The sequence below is a fragment of the Borostomias antarcticus genome, assembly GCF_949987555.1.
Source record: "Borostomias antarcticus genome assembly, chromosome: 6".
NCBI classification, from domain to species: Eukaryota; Metazoa; Chordata; class Actinopteri; order Stomiiformes; family Stomiidae; genus Borostomias; species Borostomias antarcticus.
The window spans coordinates 25,989,317-26,008,479 of NC_140239.1; the positions used below are offsets into that span (position 1 = coordinate 25,989,317).

General features: G+C 45.5%; 2 protein-coding genes across 5 annotated transcripts; both read left to right on the forward strand.

The window, feature by feature from the left end:
• The first annotated feature begins 426 nt into the window (after positions 1 to 426).
• On the forward strand, positions 427 to 5,589 carry mapre3b (microtubule-associated protein, RP/EB family, member 3b). Of its 4 annotated transcripts, XM_084439450.1 has the most exons (9): positions 427 to 523; positions 2,340 to 2,405; positions 2,774 to 2,901; positions 3,030 to 3,175; positions 3,367 to 3,523; positions 3,638 to 3,682; positions 4,224 to 4,360; positions 4,471 to 4,623; positions 4,821 to 5,589. In XM_084439450.1, exons 3-9 carry the CDS (start codon positions 2,781 to 2,783, stop codon positions 4,887 to 4,889), a joined length of 828 nt encoding a protein of 275 aa, XP_084295576.1. In that variant the 5' UTR covers positions 427 to 523; positions 2,340 to 2,405; positions 2,774 to 2,780; the 3' UTR covers positions 4,890 to 5,589. The 4 variants fall into 4 exon arrangements, with proteins under 4 accessions (XP_084295576.1, XP_084295575.1, XP_084295574.1 ...); XM_084439449.1 differs by having other exon boundaries at positions 3,367 to 3,682; positions 4,786 to 5,589; XM_084439448.1 differs by having other exon boundaries at positions 3,367 to 3,682.
• A 1,668-nt stretch (positions 5,590 to 7,257) lies between these two features.
• tmem214 (transmembrane protein 214) lies at positions 7,258 to 15,334 on the forward strand. Its single transcript, XM_084439461.1, has 17 exons — positions 7,258 to 7,481; positions 9,762 to 9,952; positions 10,158 to 10,308; positions 10,393 to 10,527; positions 10,646 to 10,728; positions 11,002 to 11,107; positions 11,419 to 11,500; positions 11,644 to 11,745; positions 11,868 to 12,009; positions 12,125 to 12,216; positions 12,325 to 12,373; positions 12,502 to 12,609; positions 12,722 to 12,839; positions 12,953 to 13,049; positions 13,195 to 13,363; positions 13,523 to 13,674; positions 14,032 to 15,334. The coding sequence occupies exons 1-17, from the start codon at positions 7,331 to 7,333 to the stop codon at positions 14,156 to 14,158; spliced, it is 2,055 nt and encodes a 684-aa protein (XP_084295587.1). The 5' UTR covers positions 7,258 to 7,330; the 3' UTR covers positions 14,159 to 15,334.
• Positions 15,335 to 19,163: the final 3,829 nt, after the last annotated feature.

A 19,163-nucleotide genomic window follows, 5' to 3' on the forward strand; every position in this document is an offset into this window, starting at 1 on the left:
CCACTAGCTAACATAAACTAGCTATCATAACTTGCCTAGTTAATCTGCAGTGTGCAAAAACACGACACTCTTTGGTAACGTAGGTGTAAAACATCGGTAGCCTAGCCAGCTTTAAATTGGTTACCGATCAGCCGATTTATTCGAGGAAAATCAACATAAATCAGCCGATTAGAATCAAACAGGAGGGCGTCTGCTGGCCGGCTAGCAAATCAGACGGTTGCAATAATTCGTTTCTCATAATGATGTGCTTTGCTGTCAAACAAGAGTGCGCCTCCTGACCTGCTGGTCACAAGGTTGCGATCACTCGGTTCATATGATGTGCACAATGAAAGCGCGGTTCTAGGGGTAGGGCTGGTCAACTATTCATACATTTTAGGGGGGGATAGTTCTGTAGAAACCTGGCAACCCAAGCAACCAGCGTGAACAGGCTGGTTTTAGCAACGGAGTGTCAGGCGAGGCGACGCACTCAGTAGCACACACTCACACACTCACACAGGATAACAGGACAACAGGACTCACGACAGTGAGTTAAACTTGAAGTGATGAATGATGATAATTTTAACTTGTAAAAGATGAGAGATAATGGGTGGATATAACCAGACAGACCGCATGTTGCCGCATAACGTTATACCATGCCATAGTGATAGAGCCCAGCTCAGTCATTCAGACGCGGTGTGTACGTTTTGTCCGTGCGTCTGTGATATTACATGAGGCCTCCAGAGGGGGTAGGCTTAACTGTCCCCGTTACAGGATGACAGCATCGGTGAAATAATTGCAGCAAGATAGTTAATTTGTGTTGGGTTAAATAGTTTCTTGTCGATATAGGTTCTAAAGCTAGCTGATGCGTAGTGGTAGGCCTAGCTAACTGGCGAACGTTAGCTAACAGTTAGCTAACGTTAGTAGCTTGCGAGGGGCATTAGCTACCTTGTCCCGTCGCAGCTTTAATTCTAACAGCACCCCGGCTATACACACTAAAATTGAGTTTACTCATCCCATTAACAAACATTTTCTCGTATACAATCCACCAGAATAGCTGTTTGGTTTAGCTGATTTGTTTTAATGGTACATTGCAGTGTCCGAATTGTAGTTGACCGAAACAAATCCATAGTATGTTGTTAACTGCATGATAATACATTTCTGATACTGCTTCTGATTGAGAAACGAGCTGCCGTTTGCCAAAAGTAATCTACTTTCATTGTGAAGATAAATGTATTTTGTGGTGGAAGCCAATAAAGTTGGCATTATTCTATAATGGTTGAGTTCCATGTGAATTATCGTATTGTGCAATGATAGACAAGTCACACAGAACTCAGGTCTGTCACTTGGGGGCAGGAAGAGACACACAGAAGACCCTTTAAATGAAGATGAATTTCTACTCTAGCTAACTGTGTTTGTGTGCATGTCATGTTGAAAGAATCTGTAGAATGTTCTCGAGATAGAAAGACAGTCATCCTCACAGAGCTAAGCTCAGTTCTGGTTTAGGGTTACATACACCCACACCAAATTGGTCAACTTACATTGTCCTACCTTCTGCCATAGGATTTGAAACGGTTGGTATTAGTACTGATACAAGCTTGATGTGGGCTTGTATCAAATCCTACATATTATCCATCTCTCATCCCATCCTTTTAGATTATAATCCACAAGGGAGTAGGAGTTGAGGGAGTCCGGTGGCTAAAGCATCCTACTGTAGGTGCAGTTAGCCAGCATCAGATTACCTTTCACTTAGTTAATGTGCTGCCTGTTCAGAGTTCAGTGGTTGACGTGTTGATATTGGGATAGGTCTAATTGTCTAATCCATTGCCTGTGGTGTGTTTGTGTGTGTGTGTGTGTGTGTGGTGTCTGTATGTGTGTGTATGGTGTCCTTCCCTGTGGGTTTAGTATGTGTTTGTCTCGTCTGTTTGTTTGTCTGTCTGTGTCTCTGTCTCTCTCTTGCCCTCCCTCCTTGTGTGTAGTAGTTGTGGCTTCCTGTAGTTGTTTATGTTGGAGTGAACGGCCCACTCAGATATTTCCACATATTGTTGTATCTCTCCCCTCCCTCATCAGCGCCCCCTCCCTGTCTCTCCTGCCAGGGAGAATGATCTAGAATCAATCACAGTGTAGTACTGGGCCCATATTTTGCTGAGCGTTGTCAAAATGTTCCGGCTTCGTTTGCAGGTTGTAGATTGTGAGCTCTGTCCCACATGGTGCAATGTAAACTGTGATGTGTTGAAACACGTTGACCTGGGAGAGGGTGGATTGGTAGAGTATTTACAGTAGATTACTACAGCATGGATAAGGCTAATGACTCATCGTTATGTGGAAATAACATTGTTTTGCTTTTCTCTCTCGTTCTGTAGGTGTCTGTGTCTGGAAACCAGCACAGTTCCGTTCTAACAGGTCACTCCAACAACCACCAGTCACAGGTGGGAGGCAACCGTGTGTGTGTATGTATGTGTGTGTGTGTGTGTATGTGTATGTGTATGTGTATGTGTATGTGTATGTGTATGTTTGTGTGTGTGTGTGTGTGTGTGTGCGCTTGTGTGTGTGCTTGTGTATGTGAGCTTGTGTTAGTGTATGTCCTTAAGGTGGTTGTAATGGGATTATCTTTATGGTCATGGAGAGACAGAATTACTTCTGTCAATCACTCACACGCTCTGGACACCCTACACACGTACTAGTACGGTATGCGTGTCAGCAGACTGTTATTACAGATTGGCCGTTGAAGTATGATCCTGTGAACTCTGTACGTGTTGTCTTGCTTACTGTGTCTGGTGTGTGTGTGTGAGTGAAGCAGGAGGATGGCGGTGAATGTGTACTCCACTTCGATGACCATAGAGAACCTGAGTCGCCATGACATGCTGGCGTGGGTCAATGATTCTCTACAGCTCACATACACCAAGATAGAACAGCTCTGTTCAGGTAAACACAACGGACACTTGCGTGCGTCGCACACACACAAACACACATGCACACTTTATTTCACTATCAGTATTGATTGTGTGTGTGTGTGTGTGTGTGTGTGTGTGTGTGTGTGTGTGTGTGTGTAGGTGCTGCGTACTGCCAGTTCATGGACATGTTGTTTCCCGGGTGCATACTATTGAAGAAAGTGAAGTTTCAGGCCCGTCTGGAACACGAGTTCATCCACAACTTCAAGGTGCTACAGGCCTCGTTCAAGAGAATGAATGTGGACAAGGTGAGGATACACCCACACAGGCGCACACACACACACACACACACACACACACACGCACACACACACACACATAGACAAACGTTTCTTTTAGAATGAAGAATTGTCAGCTTCTTTACATTCACTTCTCCTTCTCTCCCTCCCTTTCTCTCTCTCTCTATATATCTCTCTCTCTCTCTCTCTCTCTCTTTTAGATCATTCCAGTGGAGAGGTTGGTGAAGGGGAAGTTTCAAGATAACTTTGAGTTTATTCAGTGGTTTAAAAAGTTCTTTGACGCCAACTATGATGGGAAGGAATATGACCCTTTACAAACACGACAAGGCCAGGAGGGAACCCCCTCACCCAACCCAGGTACACACACACACACACGGACGCGCACACACGCGCGCACACAAACATTAACCCATGCACACCCTCAGTCGCATCGTTCTCACTCCAGTGTGCAACTCCGCCCCCCTAACCCAGGTGAACTCATTTACCACAAACCCAAAAGACCTACCCATCCCCCAGGTAACATCCACTCCTGTGTGTGTGTGTGTTTCTCTAGCTGAAGTGTGTATGCGTGTTTATTTCTGCCCTCTCCTAAGTGTGTGCCCCTCTTACCTTTACATACGCGTTCCCTCCATTTGTCCCCTTCTGCTCACGGCGGGATTAGTCACAGTCATGTTTCCCACAGGATTGGAGTGTATTTGGGGGGAATGGTTATTTTATCAGATTTGGGAAGAGGAATGAAACTTCATTATGAAACTGGTGAGCGATCTATGTAAGGGAAACACTGGTGTTCTGCAGGGCTTGAGGTTTTCAGTCCACAATAAACAGTAGGTTTGGATTTGGGAAGAGCATCTTCAGTAGGATGAGTTAGACCTATACCCTGTGCTGAATATTCATTCAATTCATTCATTCATTCATTCATTCATTCATTCATTCATTCATTCATTCATTCATTCATTCATTCATTCATTCATTCATTCATTCATAGGTGTTTAGATTTGATTATGGTGTTATAACATCATCTGATACTAACGGTCTTGGCTTGCTATCGAATGTCCAGGCCCCCAGAGGACGTCTCCCACAGCAACCAAGACTGTCCCCGCCCCCCCAAGGCAGATTACCTCCGCCCCTGCCAGAAGGGCGCCACCCATGACCCGCAACGGAGGAGATGCAGAAATCCTAGAACTCAACCAGCAGGTAGGCTACACCCCCCCCCCCCCCCCACACACACACACTTTCTGTTCCTAGCCCTCTTCTCCCCTGGCCCGGTCCTAATTTCTCCCCCCTCCCTCTCTCTCTCTCTGCAGCTGTTGGATCTGAAGCTGACGGTGGATGGTCTGGAGAAGGAGAGGGACTTCTACTTCAGCAAACTCCGGGACATCGAGCTGATCTGCCAGGAGCACGAGGGTGAAAACAGCTCCACGCTCAGCAAGATCATGGACATACTCTACGCCACAGAGGTATAGACAGACGTCATGTATAGTTTATACACCCCCACACACACACACACACACACACACCACATTTACGCAAGCGTTGTAAAGTGCACTGTATTGCCTTTGTGTATGAAATGCGCTGTACATATATAAAAGTTTGATTTGATTTGTGATTTGTACATGCAGAACAACACAAACTGACCGTGGGTTGTGATTCGTAGGACGGGTTCGCTCCGCCGGAGGACGAGGATGTTGAGAAGTCACCGGGTGCGGACCAGGAGGAGTACTGAACGCTACATCACTACCACTCCAACTCTCCATCTCTCACCTGTTCATTATTCTCATATGTACCCCTCTTTTGTTTCTTTACTGTGCCCCCCCCCTCCACCACGAGGCTGTTCATATGCACTACATTATGACCTTGTTGTACAGCCTAGCCTCCTAACCTTCCTCATGCTAATGAGGAGAACTTAACCCAGTCCTGTTTGGACCAGGGCTTGGTAGCCCTGCTTGGCAGCACTACATTCTAATGTAATCTGAGAGTGGGTGACTGACTGACTGCCACAGAGCGAACTCTGTGCATGTTACGTCGCATGAGTGTGGTTACTAGCCGTGCCAGGTTAACGTCAGTGAGATTACAGGGTTCCGGCACTGATGGCCTGGTGCCAACAGCGCCATCTGTCTGCAGACGCAGGTCACTCACTCCTCCACCATCTACACTGACAAGTGACCACACACATGCGCATGCCACACACACACACACACACACTCTCTATCTTTCTCTCTCTCTCTCTCTCTCTCTCTCTCTCTCTCTCTCACTCATACATACTGAGAAAATATCATGGCCACATCCATGCATATACAGTGTAGTAGAATATACTGTATCATACATATTCCCAGTCATATCAGATCCATGCACTCAGTGGTGGTAAACACACTCCAGAGAGTGTACCAGTTAATGCGATACTACCACATTGTAACCCACAGCAACGACAGTACGTTCTCACTTGTCAAGTTGTCGAGCTGGAGCGAGTTTATTTTAAAGCTGTTAAAACAGCCTGTTTACTAGACAGCATGATGATGATTTGGTTCTTTACGGTTTTAGTTTCTTCCAGAATTGGGATTTGGGGTGGGGTTGGGGTCCTTGCACTAACTGTAGCAAAACAAACCAATTAGAACGATCCATAATGCCAACATGGCTGTGATTGGCTATGGCCAAAAGGAAACAGGAAGACGCAATTCTATTTTTGAAAATCTATCCTGCAGTTTGCATTCACATTGAACAGCTTAACTGGCTAAAAAGACGTTGGGATTGGGGTCCTTGCACTAACTGTAGCAAAATAAACCAATTAGAACGATCCATAATGCCAACATGCAGTGATTGGCTATGGCCAAAAGGAAACAGCAATTCTATTTTTCAAAATCTATCCTGCAGTTTGCATTCACATTGAACAGCTTAACTGGCTAAAAAAACAAATCAATGTGAAACTTATTTATTTACCAGAGAAAGCTAGCACAATGTCAGACCTTTAAATTATACGAATGAACAAAGGAAAAAAAAGAGACAAACTACACCAATACCAATGGTTGAGTGTGTATTTATTAATTGAGTTTTTAGCTGCTATCTTTATTTTGAGTTGCCGTATTTAATTTCATTGATTGCGTTTTGATATGTTGCACAGCGTTAAAACGCCACAGGGGCTGTCTAGGGACAGGAGGTGGGATTTGTTAGGATTGACAACCATGAGGAGTGGGAAGTGGGTCGATTTAACAGTGGTTGGGCCAGTAAGAGTGGGTGGCCCCACACCCCCCTCTCACCCACCTTGTTGCCATGGCAGCCATGTGATAAACATGCATCATTTGGAGTTTTATTACAGAAATACAATAAAATGGGGTTCAAACCCAATGTGAAGTTTTTTGAATTGTTTTTTTTTTTTCATCCACAAAAAAACATACCCACACATGTTCATGAAAGTACATGGTGAAACATAGATCTCCATCTATTCCTGTCTTTCTCCCTGTCTGATTCAAAACTATGTTTTCCAGCTCCTCCTTTGTCTTGTTTAAAAACTCTTGAAATGCATCCCTTCCTCCTCTCTTCCTTTGAGAACTGGTCTGACGCGACTGGATTCATGACTGCTGAGGTGGTGTGTGATATGACATAGGATATGATGTCTCCTATCCTTGGAATCTTAACTCAGGATATTCTCATTACTGCAGATGACACACACACACTACATTAGATTAGGATTAGGAGACCCCTGCCAGTGATCAGCATCCACAGTTCCCCAAGTAATGTGTCCTGTCAGGGTGTGAAGTATTTGCTGTTTCTGCCTGGAGGAGAGTAGTAGATCAAGGAACTGCAAGACTCCAGCCCCACTGCACATATAGCTCAATGCAATCCTAAAAATGTGGATAACCATGAGTTGAAATAAGTGACATTTGAAAAGGCCATTTTGATAGCTGGGAATGTACTTGCAAATATATGTGTCGTGCATGCAAATATTATGTCCATATATCAGTTTCTATATCCATTGTACAATTTCTAAATAAAGAGAGTTTAGTTCATTCAGAGAAATACACGGTTCTGACGTCATATCGACAAGGAGACGTGGCACGGCGACTATTACCTCTGACTGTCCAACCGAGCGTCCACGACGCACAGCGGGGCGAAGCAAGAAACGGGGAACCCACTCAAAATCAGTTTAACTTCGGGGCAATAACCTAGAAAATGGCCTCTAATAATGGTTCGGTTGGGAAATGGGAGGTAGTGAAGAAAGGAAAGAAACAAAACAACACGGGAGCAAAACCCTCGGCGGCTGACAAGAAATCTGGCGGTGGGGGAAGGAAAGCCTTGACGGAATCTAACCTCCACACGCTTCGTAAGTCAACAGCATAGCTAACGTTGGCAACCATTTAAGTAGATTGCTAGCTAACTAACTAACAACTCAGGATTCCCTAAGACGAATGCTAACTAGTAAAGTGTGAATTTTTAATACTACTAATAATGCCACGTCGGGTAGTAGCTACCGCTAGCTAACAAGCTCGCTGGCTTGTACTAGTAGCTAGCACTAGTATGGAGCTACGTTATATGGCTAAACGTCCTCGCCTGCCCCTAATGTTGGTTACACGGAGACTAGCCGTTAGCTGCTAGCCAACTATATTAGACAGCCCTACCACGCTAGCTAGCATATATTACCATTAAGATAGCAAGTTATGTCTATTCACAGACGGTCGTGTCAACAGTCATGTTTAAATATGTGTGGTCCACCGGTAGGATTTGACGAGCAGGAAGGAGGAAGCCAGCAGGCAGCTGGCTAGCATGTGTCAGCGACTCAAACGTCATGATCTATCTAATGTTAGAGGAGGACGCCTCTGAGCGAATGTAACGTTATACTGTCCGGCATCGTTCGAATTACTGTACTATATTTGAATAATATCACAAACTGCCCCAGACCAACCAGGGTGCTGGGCCGATTTTTCTTGAGGGATGCTAGGCAAGCCAAGGACAGAAGTTGGGTCAGTTCATTTGAAAGTTAATTGAAGTAACGGTCAGGAAAGTACCAAGCTGAATTTGACCACTGACGAACCATATGTCCAATTGAATTAGCTAGCCACTTCAATCTTAGCTACTCTAGATAGCCCCTAAGTGACAGCTGTTAGCTAACGGTTGTGGCTGTGTAGAGTAGCTTAAGCCATGGGGATAACACTAGAAGGTCTATGTCATCTGTGTATCTGGTTGTTGCTTGTTTGTGCATGATCAGACCGTATTGCTGCCTTATCTGTGATAACGGTCCAAAGTCTCCCCTGTAGAATCTGGGAGCACAGCAGCATCTGTGCCAGCATGGGTGGAGTTGGGCTCAGAGAAAGACGGCAGAAAAACACGCTCGCACACACACAAACACACACACACACACACAGATCATTGGAAGACTATCCGAGAGAAGGCAGAGGGGAGAGAGAGTGAGGGTGTGAAAGAGCCTGATATATCAGACAGAATTGTTAACTCGTTACACTCTCCGTTGGAGTCAAATTCTGTGGTGTGGGCGGATTGGTCTGGACCCAGGCTAGGTGTGAAAGGGAATCCACAGGGCTGTGGATCATGAGACTGCAATCACAGAGTATGTGGCTTGTTCAGCCTTTCATGCTTCCTGCCCCAATTCCCCTTTTGGCAGTGACAATGTATTTTGAGTGTGTGTGTGTGTCTTTGTGTGTCAGAGAGAGAGTCTCTCTCTATGATGTGTCTATGTATGTGAAGCGTTCTGCCCTGCATTCTTCTACGACTGGTGTTAGAATCCAGCCCAGCCGACAGAGATCTGGTGAACACGTCTCAGATTACCTCCTCCATACACCCCCAAACACACACCGACCTGGTTCTCTCCCATGAATCCCCTGGACTGCACTAGACCCCCACTCTCCTCCATCCATTACCCTGATCCCCCCACTGAATGGGTTTTTAACATTATCTCTCTAAGCTCTTTAACACTCCTAGACCCTGTCGGGCCCTTGCAGTTTTCCCATGCACTGTGTTGTGTGCGTGTGTCTGACTTATACTTTATGGTGTTGAGTTTTCCCTGAACTTGTTTTTGTGAGCTACCCCATAATAGGCAAACCCCTGTCATATACATACAGACACACTACACGACTCACACCAGATATAGCTTAAACTCTGAGCAGCAACGTATAGGATTAGCGTATAGGATTATCAGTGAGTAACTGGAAGCCCCTGTCAGCACCTTGTCCAGCGGGGGGGTGTTTGGGAGGGTTGGAGGTAGGTGGAGGATGGAGTTGTGTGTAGCTGTGTGGTCTCACAGATAAACATGTTGATGTAATCACCTCCACGCTAACACTAGGCCGCGCAATACACTAACTGTGCAACGTCCAGGAAGGCTGAATCCCATTAGTTGATAATGGGAACGCCCGCACCGCTCTCTTGGGTCGACAGCTAACAGTCCCTGAGTGGGAGAGAAGAGAGGCGGGGAGAAAGGGGACAAGGGCTGTCTCTAGGACTCCTGTCTTACTTGGTTTTCAACTATTAGATCAGAGAGAGAGAGAGAGAGAGGTGCATAGGGAACCCTGCACTTGATTGTTTTTTCATATCGCAGGACTGCCGAGCCCCAGGTCTGTAGAGACTCCTCTCTCACCCCCTCTCTCTGTTGCAGCACCCCCCATAATGTCGGAGACCTTGTTCGAAGGATTTGAGAAGATGGGCAAGAAGCAGAACAAGGAGCAGGTCCCCCCGCCGGCCGAGCTCCCAAACAAGAAGCCCCCAGCGGGCAAACCCAAGAAGACGGCCCCCAGCCCCGCACCCGCAACCACACAGCACAAGACTCTGGAGGACGCCTTCAAAGCCGTGAGTAACACACACATACCGTGTGCATGCACACAGCAGCATTGCTTTGGTTTTGGGGACACATCCAGGGCATAAGTCACATGCTATGTCACAGTGTGTCGCAGATATTTCATCTGGAATAATTAACCTTTTGTTTCTGATTTCACACTCTTCTCTCTCTCTCTCTCTCTCTCTCTCTCTCTCTGTGTCTCTCTCTCTCTCTCAGTTGGATATTGGGACGTTGAAAAAGCAGTTGGAGCTCAGTCAGTCTCTGTTCCCAGAGAACCCGTCAGTGTGGGTGAAAGACCTGGCTGGGTACCTCAACCAGAAACTGGTCGCTCCTGAGACGGAGCCCACCCTGAGCAGCTACGCTCACGGTCAGTAATGCTCTACTGCATTTCACAGCCTTAACTGTAACCATGACTATAACCCTAATCTGAGTCGAAACCTCTTGGTTTCAGATTACCCATACTGCCTTGCTGGGAAGGAGCTCAAGGGTGTGATCAAGGGCCTTATTGGTCGATGTAGTGACAACCTGCAGGACTTCTTTGACCATTGCGTTTATACCATGCTCAGAGAGTTGGACAAACAGACAGGTACTCGCACAGACAATCTTGCTACAATCCTCAGGAAAACCTTGTTGGAAATACATTTAACCGTTTATTTGAACAACATTTTTGTGACCAGTGTTATCTAATAACTGTTTGTCTCCAGGAGAACCTCTCCACGGCTATAGAGTTTGTATTCAGGCCATCCTGCAAGACAAGCCCAGAATAGCCACCCAAAACTTGACTGATGTGAGTCCTCTATGGGTGTAGGCTGGTGTGTATGGCATGTGAGAGTCTGTCAGTATGACCTTGAGTCTGTTGGATGTGTGTGTGAGGGGGCCAATTGCTCTAGTGCCCTCGTCTGCTGTTCTGACTGTGAAATTGAGCAAGATCGCATTCCGTCGTCGTTAGCCAATTTCAACTGCCACAATCACAATTTCCTGCAGTATGGTGCATGTGATGACTGTAACCTCAGTATAATCCTTCTCACTTTTCTCTCTTCTTCGCCATCTTTCTTACCAGTATCTGGAGTTGTTGCGGTCAGTTCAGAACCGTCCAGTGAAGTGTCTGACCATCATGTGGGCTCTGGGCCAGGCTGGGTACTATGACCTCAGTCAAGGGCTACGAGGTGACGCACACACACACACACACACACACACACACACATACATACACGCTGTGCTGTTCCTCCCCTCATACACATACAGTATAATATCCACCCTTTCTGTCTCACTCTCCCTCTCTCACCCACTTTCCCAATACACAGTTCATGTGTGTTGGTGAGAGTTCTGGGTCTTGGGAAAATCTGGAGCAAGAGTGAGCAATAGAAAACAACACAGACACACACACACACACACACACACACACACCACTCACACGTGCACACTACTGTTGGTATTCATCCATAGTGACCAGCGTGTTTTGTGTGTTTTGTTACAGTGTGGCTGGGCATCATGCTGCCTGTTCTGGGGGTGAAGGCCCTATCCTCATATGCCATAGCCTACCTGGAAAGACTCCTCATGTGAGTGTGTGTCCAACTTGAATTTCTTCATAGTAGATAATACGTTACAGTTCACGCTGTTGGTGTTAGTGTTTGCAGCTTAGGCCGTGTGCGTAACGTGTGTTCTCCTGGCCGTGTGTGTAACATTTGTGTGTTCTCCCCAGGCTTCATGCGAACCTGACTAAGGGTTTTGGCATCATGGGACCCAAGGAGTTCTTCCCTCTGCTCGACTTTGCCTTCATGCCCAAAAACGCCCTGTCTCAGAGGTGAACACCCACATTTACGCAAACACACATCTGGCCGCAGAACACTTGAAACACGGAAGCCTTTATTAGTCACGGGCGTGTCTCAACAGTTTGCGCACGTTTCCTCCGATGTGTGTGTCTAGTCTGCAGGAGCAGCTGAGGCGCCTGTACCCTCGTCTCAAGGTCCTGGCGTTCGGAGCGAAGCCCGAGAACACGTTACACACATACCTGCCCTCCTTCCTCTCCCGAGCCACCCCACACTGCCCCGAGGACATGAAGAGAGAGGTGACACACACACACACATGCAAACTTTCTGGTCCCCAGTGATGACATTCTTTGATATAGTTGAGTGATTTGCATGATGTTTCTCTTTCTTTCCTCCCCCGCTCTCTCCCTGTAGTTGCTGATTAGCATGACAGAGTGTTTGTGTGTAGACGTTCAGAGTCTGGGGGTGTGGAGGCAACTGTACACCAAACACCTGCCCCAATCCAGGTAAGATGACACACTTTCTAGTGTTTGTTTTACAGTAATCACCTGAGGCAGTTCTGAGCTTTCACTGCTCAGAAGATATGTTCATATCCCATATTTCTTTCTCCCCAGCCTCCTATTAAACCATTTATTGAAGTCGTGGAATACTTTACCTCAAAAGGTGTGGGCCTTTTTGTGATTATTAACGTTGACCTGTACCATCACACATCACAACATTAAAGCCATTTTGTTGTTTTTTTGTCTCAGAGTTGATAACAACCAAGCTCTGTTTTTTTGGGGGGTTTCCAGTTGCGCAAGAACCTTCAAGAGACGGTCCAGTCGTTCCGAGTGACCAACCAGGAGATGATAGACACGGCCAACTCTGAGGAGCTTCAGGAGTGCAACACCCTATGCCACGTAAGGCACAGACGCGCATCCCGCCTGAGCCCCCAAGCCAGAAAACAGAAACATCGGCGAGTTAAGTCACATTTTCTCTGACCTAACGTTGTCTTTTTGGATCCCGTTGAAGTGTCTGCAGCTGAAGATGCGTGGTCGCGGCTTCCCCTGGTCCAGGCTGTTGATGGCTCTGTTGGTGTTTGCTGCCGGCTTCGTCGCTCATGACGTCAGAGTACACGGCTCCTTTTCAGGTGGGATGCAGACACACCCTGCACACCTCGCTGCATTCAAATGTGTACCCGATCCCCCTCCAGCTGCCCGCTGGGCTTCTGTTAACATGGCGTTGTGGTGTTGTGTGTTTCAGACTCCGTCACAGCGAGATATCTGCACAGTTCGGGGGTGATGGCAGTGTCCCAGCAGGCCTGGAGCAAAGTGGCCCTGTACTCCCAGCAGGGCTTGAGGTGGGTCAGCCCGCCGCTTAGCCTTGACCTCTAACCTCTCACCCTTAACCCCATAACCCTATACCCACCGCTCCCACTCTGTCACCCCTGCTGAAGTTGTGGGTGATAATGAATGGATATCCCCGTGTTCGGTCTCTCCCCGCAGCTGGTTGGAAACGAACACTCCGTACTACTACTCTGAGAGTGTGCGTGTTCTGGGGCCACTGCTGGAGCAGGGATGGGAAAAGACGAAGGCTGCCGCAGTCTTCCTCAGCGACCACACCTCCCAGCTCATCGCCTGGCTTAAGGAAAACACACCCCTGCTCATAGAATGGGTAAGACACACATGCTTGCTTAACGTTTTTTGCTTATTAAGCAAGCACACAAGCAAGCAGTGACACATGCACACATACACACGCTTGAGCAGAAGGGGGATATTATGTCGGGTTGTGTATTTCTTGATTGTGATGGCGCGTGTGATTGTGTTTCCCCAGATAAGCGCCAACACTCCAGACAGCGTGTTCCAGGTGTTGGAGTACTTGAAGCAGCTTCTCCTCTTCCTCCATCAGAACTACCTGCTGCCCGCCCTGGCATACACATCAAATGTACTACAGCAAGCCTGGACTAGTCTACAGGACTCCTGCAAGTCAGTAACCTCACGCAACCTCTTGTCTTTGCACTGTCCTTTCCAATTTCTTTAGAAAAGTAAAAGAACGCGCTCAACTCAACTTGACTTATACTGAAAACAACTGGGTGCTAATTTCTAAATGGTATATGAATGAAGATTGAGAACAGCACTCCAAGTTGATATTTTTAATTAAAAAAAAAAAATCAACTTGGAGTGCTGTTCTCAATCTTCATTCTTTCCAATTTCTTACAATACCTGGAAAGGTATTTCCTTATGAAGACTGTGTTGAGTGATGCACTATTAACTTGGGTTTTTTTCTGCCCTGTAATGGCTATGTTCAGCATTTCTAAATGTGTGTGTGTGTTTGTGTTGCAGCGGAGAAGTGTCCTTATCCTGTCTCCAGAGCCACGCCCTCTCCTTCACCAACTCCACCTGGCACCTCCTCCAGGACACCACCTCTGCCCTAAAGACCTGGGCACAGGAGCTGCTGACGCGGCCATGATACACAAGCACCATATATACACACATACACTTTCGCTCTTATTTACACACAACACACACACACTCACACAGTCTGTGACTGCCTTTGATTGCGTCTGCTTCCCTGCAATGGCACCAACACTGAGGCTCTTGGAGGAGAGAAGCAGACTCACACCCAATGGACCCTTCCCTCTCTCTCTTCTACTTTTTTGGCTGATTTCTATTGATCTGCATGCCATTTTATAACTTGTTTTTCTACCTACACTTTTCTGACTCTTGGATGCAGAGACGTCCGTCCCTCCTTTTCTACCCGATTCAACTATATCCAATACAGTCTGATTCATGAACACACTTCACTGTTGTTACTCTGGTTTATAAATAGTTTATATGCATTAATTTATTTATAAACAATTCCCTCTGTGAACAGCTACCAAAGGGGATCGGACAGACTCCAAGCCATCCCAGAACCCTTTTGTTGACCTTATTTAGTAACGTGAGCCTAACTGAGAGTTCTTCAGCTGCATCTCTATAACTGTGGAGACTGATCAGATGTGTGTGTGTCTGAGTGTTGTGTGTGTATGAGGCTATGCAAAGTCTCCAGTAAGCCAATGCAAAAACCCTTGTCAGAAGGATAGGAGTGCTGTGCGGTGTGGAGGCGGGTCACATCTGCTGGTCTGATTGACTCCCTCAGAAGAGAGAGTTGAAACTGCTTAAGAATCCACCCAGAGCTTTCTAATAGGCCAGAAAAAGAGCTTCTTCCGGTCTGGTCATCTCCGACACGTGAGGGAGGCGGTTAGAGTTTGTGGGAGCACAGAATGTGAAGAAGTAGGGAGGGAAGCGGCTGCTTGTCTCTCTTCCTCTTGCAATCCCTCCCTCTGTTTCCTTCACTTTGCCTGTTCTTTCCCCGATCCCTCCCCAATGTCTGCCCCCCTCCTCCCCCTTTCCTTTCCTCCCTCACCTTTATCAGTCAAAGCCAGTGGACCTATAGGGCACTGAGACTGGATAACTACTGCTGCTTCCCTCATGTATTTATACTTGAAAGCTGATGTGTGCGTGCACTCAAGCGTGTTTGTCAGGGGGTACATGGTGATGATTGACCTCTAACCTATGCTTGATAGTTGGAGCCCCTCCCCCAGATGTCCCTGGAAAAAGTGATTAATTTGTTACTTTTTATGTAAATGATTTATAATAAAGACTTCAGCCCCATCCACTGTCTGTGACTCCTTTTCTCGTGTCTAGCTGTGATTGTGAGGCAATAGGTCGGGTTGTTTTGATGTATGGGGGTTAATAATAATTATTGTATATACTATTTTCCTCTACATTTGTATTCAGTACTTTTCTCTGCTGCTGTGAAATCTGAATCCCCCACACATATACTGTATATATTTATAGTTTAATTCTTACTAATTATCTTGATGTGTACTGTTTTGTCTTGGAAATCTTATTATTATTATTCTGAAGAAACCTACTGTGGTTCCCACATTTGTGAAAATGTAAGTATTCTGTTCACACAAAGTTCCCACTTCCAAAATGTCTTGGTAAGCTGAAGCATTAACATTTTTGACAATTCTATGCGTCCAACTTTGTGGGAACAGTTTGGGTAAGGCTCTTTTCTGTTCCAGCATGACTGCCCAGTGCACAAAGCAAGGTCCATAAAGGCATGGTTGGGTGGGGTGCAGAGCCCTGACCTCAAACCTATCATACACCTTTGGGATAAACTAAAAGAGAGATTGCGAGCTAGGCCCTCTCGTCCAACATGAGTGTTTGACCTCACAAATGCTCTTCTGGATGAATGGGAAAAAATCCCCACAGACACGCAAAATCTTGTAGAAAGTCTTCCCAGAAGAGTGGAAGCTGTTATAGCTGCAAAGGGGGGACCAACTCCACATTAATGCCTATGAATTTAGAATGGGATGTTATAAAAGCTCCTGTAGGTGTAATTTGTAGGTGTCCCAATATTTTTGTCCATAGAGTATGTCAAGTTGAAGAGAACCTGCATTTTATTTTACCTGTCTGAAAACGTATCTGGTTTTAACCGAAAATGATTGTCTAACGTCTAGTATTTTTTCCGACAGTAGGTGGCAGTGTGAGACCGTAGTCAAGAGCGCGTGCTAGGTTAACCTGACGCGCGCCAGATGGTTCACGAAGCTGGTGCTCGGTACGTGCTCGGCGGTTTTCATTGGACAATGGAAAGCCACTTCTGTCTCGCTTATTTCTTCCTACGTTACAGGTTGGTAATGGGTTACAACCTCACAGAGACTGTCGTAGTTTGCTAGATAATTTTAGTGAGTATAATTTTAGTTGAACTAGTAAAAGAAGTGGTGAAAGAGTTTGTCTCGTTTGTACAGAAGTAGCAAATGGCGCAGGCCGTTGATAGCAAACATGCTAACGATAACGATAAACTGTTAATTTGGCCCGCACGTCTCCACAATTTTTTGTAAGATTGTATACTGGCTAAATTGTGTAGAAACTCTTAGTTTATGACATTACCTTTGTAAATTTAAGTTGCAACTAATACTGTTATCTAGCAGTCCTGATACTTTATAGTATCTGTGTGTCAATGCATTTCTAATGCAAGAAACAAAAGGCCTGAAGTGTATAGAGCATAGAGTGCCTAAGCGGAATATAGCCTACTACACTGTACACATATAGATGTATATAGTCCTTTTTCTTCCTCTATTTCATGCTTACTACTCTGTACCTAGTGCATTTTAACACCTTGCTGTATTTTTTTATTTTATTTTTTATTTTATTTTATTTTTTTAACCATATGCCGGGGATCATTAAAGTATATTATCTATCTTTCACCTCTTTGAATAATTTTAAACTTGCTCTGGAAAAACTGCTTTACAGTCTTAAGGCAAACTGCGAATTTCTTGACTTGCTAATCATTTTGCAAGTCAAGAAAGTCGCAATTTGTCCTAAAAGAGGTGAAAATCACAATTAGTCTGGACATGTTGAGAGCTGCAGTAATGGGAAAGGAGAGATGGTCAGTTCTGTAAGAGCTTGAATGCCAGATTGGCTTCACAAGGTTTTGGTGAGTGTTATGTCAGCAAGCTAATACTAATTCACTTGGGATTTAACAGAGATTAGTACAATTTGTTTTTAATTGACAAACGTGATGGTCATGGCACAATTCAAGCGGGATGACCATTGAATTGTGCCATGGCGATACACATATGATGTTTGTCAATTTAAAACATAATTTTGCAAGTCAAGAAAGTCACAGTTTTTCGTAAGACTGTAAAGCAGTTATTCCAGAATGAGTTTCAAATTATTAAAAGAGGTGAAAATCACTATATGTTTGTCCATGGTGAGAGCTGCAGCTATGCCAGTTCTGTAAGAGCTGAAATAAGAGATCGGCTTTACAAGGTTTTGGTGAGTGTTAAACGAGTAATGTCTGCTAGCTAATATTAGCTAACTTAGCTAAACGAATTTCCTAGATGAGTAAAATGTATCACTCTCTCAGCCGATCACTCTCAGCAGAGTGGATTATGCACTGCAGTCTGCCCTTGTCCTTGTCTGTTGTGGCAGAGAACCAGTTGGTGTTGGTGGAGGTGAGGATGGACTTGATGGAGGTGTAGAAGAGTACCATCATTGACTTTGGTATGTTGAATTTCTTCAGCTGCCTCAGGAAGTACATCCTCTGCTGTACTTTTTTGGTGAGGAATCTGTACAGCTCCCACTTGAGGTCCCGGGAGATGGTGGTGCCCAGGAAGCGGAAGGAGTCAACAGTAGTCACAGGGGTGCCATTCAGTGTGGGCCGGGCTGGATTCTCTCTAAAGTCTACAATCATCTCCAGTCTTGAGTGAGCTCCAGGTCGTTTTGGCCATACCAGGACAGCAGCTGGTCGATCTCGAGTCGTCAGTGGCCTAGAGGGATCTCGGTTTGTAGTTTGTGATCTGTCTGAGGCCTTTCCACACAGAGGACGCATCTGAGAATTGGTGTTGGAGTTTCTCAGAGTAGTTGTTTAGCCTCCTTCACTGCCTTGCTAAATCTGTACTTGGCCTCTTTGAAACCGGTTCTTATCCCCACTCCTACGTATTTCCTCTTTCTCCAGCCTTCACTTCCTGAGTCTGGCTGTGAACCAGCTTGTCGTTGTTGTATTGCAGGTTGGAACGCATACACTCTTGACAAAGCTGTATTCAGGGATCAAGTGGGCGATGGCATGGTCAGAGTGGCCCAGCACAGCATAGGAGATGGCATATTAGGCGTTGGTTAGAGTGTTCTCCTCCCTGGTTGGGCATTTTATCTGCTGGCGGTATTTGGGGAGTTAATGGCTGAGATTAGTTCTGTTGGAAGTCACCTAGGACAATAACAAAGGTGTCCGCAGTGTTTGCCCTAGGATTTTTTTCAGGGGATAGTGCTAGTGCTGTCGCAGGGCGGACATGTCACAGATACATGGTGTTGACAGTGTTGTCATAGACGCATGCAGTAAGGCGTTAGTATTGGTGCATTTATCTACACTGAGCTGAAATGAAACGAGTGCACATAACTTAGGTAAAATAAATATAAACAATTATTTACAGTACATAAAAACATTACGGTACTAGAAAAAAAAAAAATCCTGCAGAAAATGAGTGTGAATGCTGAAAAGCTGAAGAGAAATTGCAAAAGCATTGCTGAAAAGCATAAATGGGGAAAATGGGAACTTGAATGCAATGCCATGTAGTCCACAAGACATAGACTAAACTGTGGTTACATTACTTAAGTAGCTAGCTACAGCAACCAACAGCAATATTTTCATATCATCATCTTTCACTCCCAGTCAGAAAATGTCTCACGATGCTAATTTTCGCTATGTTAAACTCCATTGACTTATGCTAAAAACGTTAAAGATCTAAAAGCTATTTTTGCCATTCTTTTTTTTTTCAGGGGGCAATGCAAGGCAATGATATAGAAAAATTGGTCTGGGGACATACGCTTCCCACACCCCTGATCTGGTCAGCGAGCATGCATTGTGCCTCCGCTTGGAAGGAATATACATGCTAGCCAAAACCAAGGATGTGAACTCACAGGGGGAGTAG